The sequence below is a fragment of the Lutra lutra genome, chromosome 12 (assembly GCF_902655055.1).
Source record: "Lutra lutra chromosome 12, mLutLut1.2, whole genome shotgun sequence".
Lineage (NCBI taxonomy): Eukaryota > Metazoa > Chordata > Mammalia > Carnivora > Mustelidae > Lutra > Lutra lutra.
Genome location: NC_062289.1, coordinates 40,877,602 through 40,890,062, shown reverse-complemented (window position 1 = coordinate 40,890,062; position 12,461 = coordinate 40,877,602). Strand labels below are relative to the sequence as shown.

Below are 12,461 nucleotides of genomic sequence, written 5' to 3'. Positions count from 1 at the left end.
ACATGGAAAAGTCAGTCACTATAGAGGTATCATCATCATACACAGAGAAACACTCTACCAATGGCAAAGGAAACCAAAAGAAACTTCCATTTTCTCGTCTACATGTTTCTGTATTGTTTGAAATTTTGAAAGTAATCATGTACTTAGGCACTGATTTTCCAACTGAATAAAGAAAATGCAAACCGAAAGATGTGGAAGGAAATAAAAAGATGGAGAAGAATGGATTAAGAAAGGTAATTTGATTCACAGTCAAATACACTACTGAAAACACAACTGAATGCTTAAAAAAGTTAATTATTAAATTATTTTTTGAAAAGGTACCAACAATCTTATATGATATTATAGTACTACTCTGAAGCAATGAAGATATGAAAATTTACTATGAAGAGGGAAAAAGTCACAAACCTACCTTTGTTTTCAGAGAGATTTACAGATTTCTGTAACTTCCAGTGTTTGCTACTACTTGATACTTGTACTATATGGAATTCCTTAACACCTGCTTCACTCTATCAAAAAGAAATAAGAGTCATTTAGGACTTAGGAGCACAAACTTAGAGTATAATAAAAACAATATTCTGACACTGTTACCAAAGTAACATAAGATGAAATTTTTATTTTGAAATAAATATACATTTCAAAAAGTTTAAGTTATTTAAATTCTTCCTTAGACATTCTTTTTTTAAGAATGCTCCACATCAAGCATGGAGCCCAATGCAATCTTGAACTCACCACCCTGAGATCAAGACCTGAGCTGAAATCAAGAGCTGGATGTTTAACTGACTTTGCCACCCAGGTGTCCCCTCCTTAAACATTCTGAAAACAGAGAAGTCAACATTTTACCCAAAAACTATATTTAACTATAATGTACACCCCATGGCAAATTTTAGAATATTGAACAGTATTCAATTATTAAAACCTATCATAATGAGTTACTGGGAGTACTTAATAGATCAAACATTATTTGTTATCAATTTTTTTTTTTTTTTAAGATTTACTTACCTATTTTAGAGAGAAGAGACAGAGTGTGTGTGTGTGCAAGCGTCGGGGGGAGAGGCAGAGAGAGGGAGAGAAGAGAAACTTAAGCAGACTTTGCCCTGAGCGTGGAGTCTGACAGCAGAGCCTGGGCCTAAACTAAGAATCAGAGGCTTAACCAACTGCACCACCCAGGAACCCCTTGTTGTCAATTTTGAATCAAAACTGTAACATTTTCTTTTAATTTCTTCTAATCTTTCTGAGGTATATCATTCTCATTAAGATAAAGACAAACAACAAAAACAAATCAGAATCCCAAAATATAGCCAATGCACATAAAGTTAAACTGTACATAATTTTTTATTCTCCTGAATGAGAACTAATTTGAAATTATTAAAATCTTAAAATTTTAGGAACACCTGGGAGGCTCTGGCAGTTAAGCCTCAGGTCATGATCCCAGAGTCCTGGGATAGAGTCCCACATCGGGCTCCTTACTCAAGAGGGGAGCCTGCTTCTCCCTCTACTTGCCACTCCCCCTGCTTATGCTCTGTGACAAATAAATAAAATCTTTAAAAATAATAATAAATAAAATCTTAAAATTTTATTTTTACAAATGTTACTTTCTTTGAAGATCACCAAAGTATTAGCAAATATCTTAAAAAGAAGCAACCTTACAAGTTTATGAAGCCAAAAGTAAAGGACATTACAGACTAACACTTCAAATAAGTATTTGAACTAAATCAACCTGAAACTAAGATGCTATTTTAATCATGAGATCTCATTCCCTTAATATTCATTTTTATATTTAGATTATTTAAACAGGAATGGTGAAAGGTCTGAAATGCTTATATGAAGAAAATGATACTCTCAGAAATGTGTAAGTGAATGTTATCAATTTAATATGGAATGTGAAATCCTAACACAACTCTGTAAATTTAGTTATATCAATAGATTCTCAATGGTTGAGACAGAAAGCACTATATCTCTGTGGTACTGAATTACTCACATCTAGAGCTATGTATTATCATATGAATATATTAATACCACCAGGTCCTTTTTAGACCTAGAATTACAAAGCTAATGGAAAATTAAGATGTTTTCACACTGTTGTATATGAACATTCCTAAATTCCTAGCTTATGCTATCTTGTGGGGGGAAAAATCCTTTACTAAAAACAAAGCAAACCCTTCAAATATAATTAAAAATAAAACTTAGTTTTAAACCAACTTACAGTATTGGTATTTTCCACATCCACAAAGACTAGCATATTGCCTCCTCGGCCCTCCTCATCTTCAAGAGAATTACTTCTGCAGACAGTGGCTCGTACATTCAAAGATCGGCTGGTACAAATAACTGCGGTGTGTCTTAATATTCTGTGCCTGAAGAAATACAAAATTGCAAATTTAATGGAAGAACCTCTCCATTTCTTATGATTCTCTAATTCCAAACAAAGCTTTTAAAACCTAATTGCTCCCAGGGCCATTTATACTCTAAAACAAAGATAAAAACAGAGTGTAATACAGTAAAATTATCTAGTTAGCATAACTTCATTTCAATTCTTTCTTCTCAATTTGGAAGGAAACTAATAGTCTCCCAGACTCCAGGCATGTCTGCTCACTAAACTCATCAGTATAACACATGAAATAATTTTCATGTAACAATGTCCTGATTATGCTACTTCTCTGATAGTTAAGTGGTTCCAAAGCAACTGATCCCTTATCAAGTAAACCCCAAACTTTCACCTGGCCTTGAAGGCCCTCCACAACAGAGCTTTTTACATTTCACTATTAATTCCCCTTTACTACTTCTTTTTTCTAATATTATCTCCTAAATTTCTTCTTTTTTTTTTTTTTAAACTACAACTGAAATACAATGTCCTAGGAGTTTCAGGGATAAATCATATTGATTCAGTATTTGTATACACTATGAAATGATTCCTTTGGTAAATCTAGTTACCATGTCATCATACAAAGCTTTTGTAATATTACTGACTATAGTCCCAATACTGCAGATTACATCCCCATGACTTTAGAAATGGAAGTTTGTACCTCTTAATCCCCTTTACCTGTTTCGCCTGCACCCCCCCAATCCCCTCCCTACTCTGATAACCAGCAGCTTCTTCCTTGTGTTTCTGAGTCTGCTTCTGTTTTGTTTTTTTTGATTCCACATATAGGTGAAAAAATATGGTCTTTCTCTGTCTTATTTTACTTAGCATATACCTTCTAGGTCCACCTGTGTTATCACAAGTGGCAAGATTTCATTCTCTCTTATGGCTGAGTAACATTTGTATGTGTGCGTGCGCACACATGCCCCATCTTCTTCATCCTTACAGATGGGACACCTAGGTTGCCTCAGTGTCTTGGCTATTGTAAACAATACTGAAATGAACATAGGGGTGTATATCTCTCTTTGGATTGGTGGTTTTGTTTTCTTCAGATAAATACCCAGAATTGCAACTGCTGGATCGTATGGTAGTTCTATTGTAGGTTTTTTTTACTGTTTTATGTAGTTCTATTGCTGTTTTCCATAAGAAGCTGTACCAATTCATATTTCCACCAAATGTATGTGGGTTCCTTTTTCTCTACAACCTCACCAACACTTACTCTTTTGTCTTTTTAATAAGAGCTAATCTGACAAGTACGAGGTAACGTATCATTGTGATTTTGATTTTTCATTTCCCTGATTAGTGATGCTGAGCACCCTTTCATATGTCTGTTGGCCACCTGTAGGTCATCTTTTGAAAAATGTCTTAGATCCGCTGTCCATTTTTTAATTTTTATATTAAATTGTGTTAAGTTCTCTGTATATTTGGGATTATAACCCCTTATTCAATGCATGATTTGCAAATACCTTCTCCCATTCAGTAGAATGCCTTTTTGTGTTGCTGATGGTTTCCTTCATTGGGCAAAGGCTTTCTAGTTTAGTGTGATCCCATTTGTTTTAGCTTTTGTTGCCCTTACCTGAATAGACCCCAAAAAAACATTGCTAAGATCAATGAACGTCAAAGAGCTCACTGCCTATGTTTTTTCCTAGAAGTTTTATGCTTTCAAATCTTACATTCACATCTTTAATCCATTTTGAATTTATTTTTGTGTATGGTATAAGATAATGGTCCAGTTTTTCCCAATATCATTTATTGAAGAAACTATCTTCTCCATTATATATTCTTGCTTCTTTTGTCATAGATTAATTGACCACATACACATACATTTATTTCTGGGCTCTCTATTCTGTCCCATTGACCCATGTGTATTTTTCTGTCAGTCTCGTACTACAGTGATTACTATAGCTTTGTTGCCCAGTTTGAAATCAGGGCATGACAGCTCCAGCTTTATTCTTCTTCCACAAGATCACTTTGACTGTTTGGGGTCTTTTGTGGTTCCATACAAATTTTAGGATTCTTTGTTCTAGTTCTATAAAACATGACATTGGTATTCTGATGAGGATTACACTGAATCTGTAGAGTGCTTTGCGTAGTCTGAACATTTTAACAATATTAATTCTTCCAATTCAGGAACACAGCATATCTTTCCATTTGTTTGTGTCATCGCAATTTCTTTCGTCAGTGTCTTATAGTTTTCAGAGTACAGGTCTTTTACCTCCTTGGTTAAATTTATTCCTAGGTATTCTTTTTTATGCAACTGTAAATAAGCCTGTTTTCTTAATTTCTCTGATACTTCGTTATTATAGTATAGAAATGCAATCAATCTCTGTATGCTAATTTTGTATCCTACGACTTTACTGAATTCATTTATTAGTTCTAACAGTTTCCCCTTTACTTCTTTTACACATTTTTTACACTGTAACCAAACTAATTATACTCAGTTTATAATTCCTAATTTACAAATCTTCATTTACATACAGTCACTCCCTGGAATACCCACTACTTTCTTGCCCATCCCCCTTGATATCCAAATTCTGAAATCCTTACTTTCTTTGGAAGCTCCTTTCACCACTACTGTATTCCACAAAGCCTTCCCTGACTGCCTCGGCCAGAGTATGCTCTATTGTCTTTTGAAGGAGAATTAATATTTACTGAGTATCTAAAATGTCCCCATTCTTATAAATACTGTTATTTTGCCCTCACAATAAGTCTTATAAGATATTTAAAATATTCCATTAATAAATGGAGTAACAAGGGGTGGCTCAGTGGTTTCAAGCCTCTGCCTTCAGCTCAGGTCATGATCCCAGGGCCCTGGGATCGAGCCCCACATCGGGCTCTCTGCTCAGCAGGGAGCCTGCTTCCTCCTCTCTCTCTCTCTCTCTACCTACTTGTGATCTCTGTCTGTCAAATAAATAAATAAAACCTTTTAAAAAATGGAGTAACAAAATCACTCCTAGTTAATTTTATAAAAATGATAATGGCATTATCACAAATAAAATAATTGCTGTTTAATAATATATAGGCCACCAACCCTTGTGAGCACCAAGGTTTGATTTCTTCGGTGAGCCTCATTACAACCCCACCCTAATCATCTGTTCTACAAATACATACTTTTTTCCCCACACATTCTTAGGAGTTAGGAGAGAGCACAAGGGTTAAGAAAAGGTGAAACACAATAATTTTCTTCAAACAGGATGACTATAGCAGGTTGTCTTCATATACAAATGGTACCAGTGAAGTTCATTATTATGTGATAAGTTTGGCCAGAGTACTTGATTTTATTAAAGAATCATGAAGTTTGTAAATAAAAGCCACTAAAAAGATTAGGTAGCCTCATTTTTTGCACTTTTGGCTACTTAGAACTTACATTAGGGACAGGCTCAAATATAAACATCATACATAATTTGGAAGGGGATAATTTCTTAAGAAACAATGATATGTTAACAAATACCAAAATGTTTATTTGAATTTGTACATATACATTAAACACAGGTTAAATCTAGAAAGTTTTATAATACTCACCGTATTTTAGGCTGCTTTTGAACACTTTCATAGTAAAACAAAAAGTTAATTTCATGGACACCTTCTTCATCTGGCCCACGTAACCACATTGGTAGCTGAACTGAAGCTCCAGGTAGAAGAACAGCATCAGGAAGGGGAACAGGAATCACCTCTGGCTGACTCCCTATGCCAATGCCGAAGTCTACAGAGGAAGCTGATGATACGAGTGCTGTACACACAGAGGTAGAATCTGTCACAACAGTCTTGTAAGCACTACAGTTCTCAGAAGCTGAGGGACTTAGTGGTGTTAGAACAGCTGTGTTACCACCAAAAGTAAAGAACTCTGGACGTTTAGAAACAACCTTCAATCCAGTAAGAGGACATTTGCTGACGTTGACAAATTCTACATATGCTTTTCGGATTTCTCCACAGAGGAGCCCTGTAGGAAAATGTATAAAGAACACCTGCATTGGAGGGAAAAAATATCATTATATTGTCTGTTAAAAATTCCAAACCTCTAGTGAGTAACAATTTAAGATGCTATATTTCTTTACTAAAGGTTTACAATTATTTTATTAATTCTCTTTGATATCTCCCTGAATATATGGCAATTAACACTCCATTTTACAAAAGATGAGACAGAGATCAATGCTATTCAGTAGCAGATTGCAGTTATGAATTAAAAATAAAACATCAGTGACAAGTGAGCTATGAACAAAACTTGGCCAACTGTGTAGACTATGGACAAGTTAGTTACAAGTAATTTAACATGGCTATGTGAATTAACTATCAGTTGAAAAGTCCTTATTCAAGGTCAACTTGAAAAATAATTCAACTATTTTTTACACATCATTAAGATGCAAAAATACACCAGAGATCTTTTAAAAGGAAACAACGTACAGATCCATGATTCCATATCCATAATTTTAAAACCTAAAAAGCTCTGAACAACCTCAAACTTTTAGTAACTCACATGGGAGTTAAACCTGATCTGACTTACCCTTTCCCATTCAGTATGACATTCATATGGTTCATTCACACAATATTAATATGCTTGATTTCCACATGCTACCACAAACCCAGTAGGGGTTACATAACACTTTGGATATAAACACACACACACACACACACACACACAATTTCTAGAAATTAAGGATAAAAAATGATTTCCAACACACATCTGGCCTCAGGATTTCAGATAAGTGAATGTGAAGCTGTACTGGAGAAGGAGAAATATGGGCTAACAAAATCACCTAGTAAGTTATTTGCACTTGAATATACTTAAGTGTAAATGTCAGATACTGACAATATCTAAGAAAAAAGGAATACAAAGGTACAAGTATAGAAAAAAATGTTCTAATAAAGTTATGGCTGACAGTTTCACAGGAGTTACTAAAATCTAGGGGAAATACTTATGTTTCTTTTTTTTTTTTTTTTTTAAGATTTTATTTATTTGAGAGAGATAGCAAGAGAGCATGGGGGTTGGGGGGAGAAGCAGCCCCCAACACAGGGCTCAATCCCAGGACCCTGGGTCCACAACCTGAGAAGAAGGCAGACACCTAACCAACTGACCCATCCCCAGAAATACCTATGCTTCTTAATCTAAATTTGAATGGAAATTCACTATGGCCACAGTCTTAAGAAGCAGATAAATTCTGCAGACATCAGAAGCTTTAAAAACAGGTATGAGAAAATAAGGAATTAATGTAGAAATCTAAAACACAGGTTAAGAAGAAGAAAAAAAACAGGCATAGGGTTTTATTAAAGACTCTGATTATGTACTGATTTAGCCAGTGTCAAATAAATTTAGTCAAATAAGTTAAAATTTGTGAAGGAATGTAAATTTTGAGATAATATGTCAAAAACAGTTGAAAGAGTACTGCAAAGACACAGTAAAATACACAGACACATGAATACCGTCAAGGCCAAGGCATTAGTAAAATGGGAAGGGTGCTGGAATTAGCAGAACAGTGATGCACCATGTGTAGATACTCTGTAATGTACCTTCAGAATAAAAATTTTACTAAATATTGGCTCTTTAAGAATAATCAGTATATCTAGCCTTTACTTCAAACACATAGATGCTAAAAGTCCTTTTGGTGACAGCTTCAAATTTAAATGGCAAATAAGATTAAGACTCAGGACTCTCATTTCCACTAATTTATCCTGAAGCTGTGAGTGTGTGAGTAGAAAATGATATGCATAAGGTCATTCACTGTGGTTTTATCGGTTAACAGTGAACGACCGAACACAAATCAAATGTCTACCACACAAGTCTCATTGAATAATATATACAACATAATGCCTATATACACAACATACACACAACAAAATGCTTACACAGTGGGGACTCAAAGAGGACTGCTCTTCTACTTCTCTTTTTTTAAGATTTTACTTATTTATTTGACAGAGAGAGAGAGAGAGAAAGCTCACACACAAGCAGGGGGAGTAGGAAAGGGAGAAGGAGGCTCTCTTATCCAAAAAAGCCATTGATTTTAATAAACAAAGTCACTGGTTTTAATAAAGTGTTTCTTAAATGTATTTTCACAATTTCCATTAATAATCTGAGGTTTATATATTATAACCTGGCTGTGATTTTTCTTGGTGAATTAGATCTATTTAACCTAGCTTAATAATAATTAAAAAGTATGATTCAATGTAGTATAAGTAACTTCAAAGTCTAAAATTAATAGACTGAAAATATTATGACCTTATAGATAATTTATTAATCCATGAAATTTTAAAAAGTGAAATACCTCCAATAGCGGCATTTCCTCTGTGATAATGGGATCTAAACGTCGATCAGGACCATATTTAATAGATGTTTTCTCTTCTTTTGTATTGTTAAGTCGAGGACCTTGAATTTCTAAATCCTGTCTCCCTCGGACTGACATACTCAAGGAATGTTTTCCTGAAACAAAAAACAGTCAATGCCCTAAAATAATTTGATATGTTAAATGACACCAATTTAACTTAAATACTATAGCTTTCAGATTATTTATAGAAAAATCCTAAACAATTATTGAGTGGCACGGTTAATCAAAGAATTAAGTATATTTTATTTTTATGTTTAACCACACCCCTATATGTGGATTAATTTCTCATTAGGATTTATTTGTTTTACACATACAAAATACATTAGAAGGGAATAAATTTGTTTATTTTTGCAGCAATGGCAGAGTTTAAAATAACCCAAATAACCTAAGTGCCTTTGTTAAGGTACATTAAACCTATTTTTAAAACACTTAATTTTCATTCATTTATTTACGGAGACTTAATTATTAGTTTTGTATCTGTTTAGTAATGCTATAGTTTTACCTGTGTGACATCCAGGAAGAGCACCAATGCCATCTACTGTCATATAGCCCTGAATAGTGCCAAGATTATAAACAACTCCCAGAATATGCAGTTCCCCTATGTGATGGGGAAAGAGCTTTAGTCTTGCCTGTGGAGATATTTAAGCCACTCTTATTATGTTTTCATATCTTAAATAGCGCAATACCTAAATTTTGCAACACTGTAAAAATATAAACTCACAACCTAAACTTTTGAATAATCAATTAATTTCTTATTTTGAAAAGCATCTTCTTCAAAAGAAGATACAGGTTTGGTCTTCATTAACACTTCAAGTCAACAAAAAAACAAAATATTCTGGTCAAGCAAATGTTACATGAAATTACCACACTGACCACCTCCAAAAAAAGCAAAAAGTTTTCATCAGTCTTCTTTGGAAATTAACAAACCAAAGACCTCTGCAAATCTACTGTTTCCACCAATTTCCTCTTATGCAATTCCTGTTTCCTAACCTTCCAAATTTTAGCTTTTAAGAAAACTAGGCTATAAAATAAACTGAATTGATTTTTAAAATTTGTTTGCATCTTACTTTTTGAAAGGCTTAAGACAAAAAAACAATAAAATAGTTACCACTTTAGATTCTTCACTATTAATTAAAAATTCTGAAATAACTTCAGTTCCAATCATTACAGGTTCACCTGTTACCTGAAAAATAAATTATTTTGTAAAATATACACTCCAATAAATAAAGTACCAGAATATTAACATTCCTATACATCAATACTTATAACAATAACAATAATTATAGTTAGCATTTATTAGGTTCTTACTATGTGCTAAGCAATAAGCAAACTTTAACACCTGGAGTAAAGCCACGCAGTAGCAGAATGTGTGCTATATACATTTTTTCATTTCATTCAGTCCAATTCAAGTGAGGAGGGTAAGTGAGCTACTCAAAGTTGCAGCCACCAAGAGGACAAAACTTCAACAAATAAAAGTTCAGTTACTAATCATCAACAGTGGCTGAAATGGACACTTAATCTTGCAATCAGAACAAATTTCTCCATCTTTTACTCTGATTAGCCTCATTTTCCAAATTAGCCAATTATAAAAAAAGTAATGACACCTAAACAAGACGCACAAAGGACTGGTAGCCAATAAGGGCAGTAAGAGAGAGCAAAAAAAGCCTGTGTCCTCCAATTCAAGGACTTCTGTAAGAGGTCATATAACAAAGCAGAGTTAACTAATTTATACTTGGGCTAAAGCTGGTCCTCATAAACACTGTTTTACTTTTACCATGAAGTTAGTTACTTCACACAATAAATAAAAATTACATTTCCCTAAATTCCAGGTCAGCATCTTAATCCATCAGCAGAAGCTTATGAAGAAATCCAAAGAGTTTGAAACTTACAGGAAAAAGTATAACTTAATTATACAAAATGAAAATTTTCACTCAATTTTAATAAACTTCCTTTAAAATCTAGCAGTACACAGACTAATACACTTAAAAAGCTAATGGATCTTTAAAAAAAAACTTTCCCAAGAGTAAACAGTCTATAGACTTCTAATTTATATTCTAGGCATCTAAAAAACATTAGAAAAATTCAAGAGGTTGCTAAAATTCCAGTCAAAATATGAGCCTACAAAATCTCAATCTTTCAAACTATTCACAATGAGTATAAATAATCACAAAACACCTTTAATGGACTTAACCGACAAGACTTTATATAAGGCAATCCTTAAATATCAAAAATACTTCAAGAGAAATAATTTATACTAAAGTGAGTATGACATACATCTTCTATCAAGTTCTCCCTCCATAAATCAGTGCCAAAATGTTGGGATATTTCCCAGTTCCAAAATAATATTTACCACATTTCTAAAGTATATAGCAAGGTAGTATAAAAAAAGTAAAAGTTATATAGTAAATATTGGTGAATAACCTAATAAATGGGTGAAAAATGTACCATCCCAATTATTTGTTACAATCATACAATCAGTATGGTACATATTATGTACATACATACAATCAGTATGGTAACAGAAAATATTTATTCAAGTCATTGCTGTTTCAAAAATAACATCTCAAATAAACAGCTTATTAACAGACATGACTAAGAAAAGAAACAGATAATGTATATATAAAGACAATTCACAAAAAGGAAATACAAGAACTTTAACTTCACCAGAAATTAATGAATAAAATGGAAAATAACAAAAAAGCATTTTTCTTACCTATTGAATCAGTAAGCTTTTTTTTTTTTTTTTTTAATAAGTAAGAACACTTAATGCAGCAAAGATGAGATATGCAATCCCATGTGCTGTTAGTGAAAAGCCTATTGGTATGACCTTTTGGGAAACTAATAGAGTACTAAAATACTTATTCCCTAAAATGTTTTAACTTCATGCCCAGGAATCTTTACTATAGAAATCATCAGGATAAAATACTATACACACAAATTTTTACCATTGTATGATGATGATAGTAAACAAACGGAAACTTCTACAACAACCATCAGTGGAGAGATACTAGAGGAGCTTACAGGTCATCCACGGTGGAATATTATACAGAAATGAAATACTGAGACATTTTACTATCAAAATATGCATATGAATCAACACAATAAAAAAAACAACATACGCAATATGAAAGAATCCCATATATGAGAGAAAATTAAAAAATGGAAATGACTGGGAAGATACAGAAAAGCATTAAAGTGGTTATTTCTAAATACTGAGAAGACAGTTTTACTCTTCTTTATATTCTTTGTATACTCAATTTTCAACAATAAGTGTATGTCATACTTTTTATAACTACGGAAAATAAGCATAAAAAAGAACAAGTATAGCTCACTGAACAGAAAAAATTGAAATGTTAGCAACTATTACTGAAACATGCTTATTACAAATACCTTTTAATAACTTACTAGTTCTTTAACTTCTTCATTATCCTTTCCACTACTATCTTTGGGTTGAAACTTCCACAGCAATGACAAATCAGTCAACAAAAGTGGAACCTTCAAAGGATTTCTAAAAGCCACTTCCACTGTTATTGGTTCTACAAAAGAAAGGCCTAAATTAATAACTAACAAATCCCACCTATTACCCTATGCTTCAATTCTCTAAACACACCTTACTTTCACAGCTCTGTATTTCTGCCTAGACTATCCCTTACCACCTTGTACATGTCCATGGATTCAGTTTTAAAATGACTTCCTCTAGGGGAGCCTGGGTGACTTAGTCAGTTAAGCGGCTGCCTAAGCTCAGATCATGATCTCAGGGTCCTGGAATCAAGCCCCGCATCGGGCTC

At 33.4% G+C, this 12,461-nt stretch overlaps 1 protein-coding gene across 3 annotated transcripts in view; it reads right to left on the bottom strand.

Moving 5' to 3' along the window:
* TRAPPC8 (trafficking protein particle complex subunit 8) overlaps nucleotides 1-12,461 on the bottom strand; it is a 77,065-nt gene that overhangs the window by 19,107 nt on the left and 45,497 nt on the right. For all 3 annotated transcript variants that reach the window (XM_047696750.1, XM_047696747.1, XM_047696748.1), the window contains exons 16-22: nucleotides 12,079-12,209; nucleotides 9,782-9,856; nucleotides 9,176-9,302; nucleotides 8,614-8,768; nucleotides 5,879-6,321; nucleotides 2,204-2,351; nucleotides 410-506 (exon numbers count right to left, since the gene is read on the bottom strand). In XM_047696750.1, the coding sequence (XP_047552706.1) occupies nucleotides 410-506; nucleotides 2,204-2,351; nucleotides 5,879-6,321; nucleotides 8,614-8,768; nucleotides 9,176-9,302; nucleotides 9,782-9,856; nucleotides 12,079-12,209 (1,176 nt within the window). The remainder of the gene's footprint in view (nucleotides 1-409; nucleotides 507-2,203; nucleotides 2,352-5,878; nucleotides 6,322-8,613; nucleotides 8,769-9,175; nucleotides 9,303-9,781; nucleotides 9,857-12,078; nucleotides 12,210-12,461) is intronic.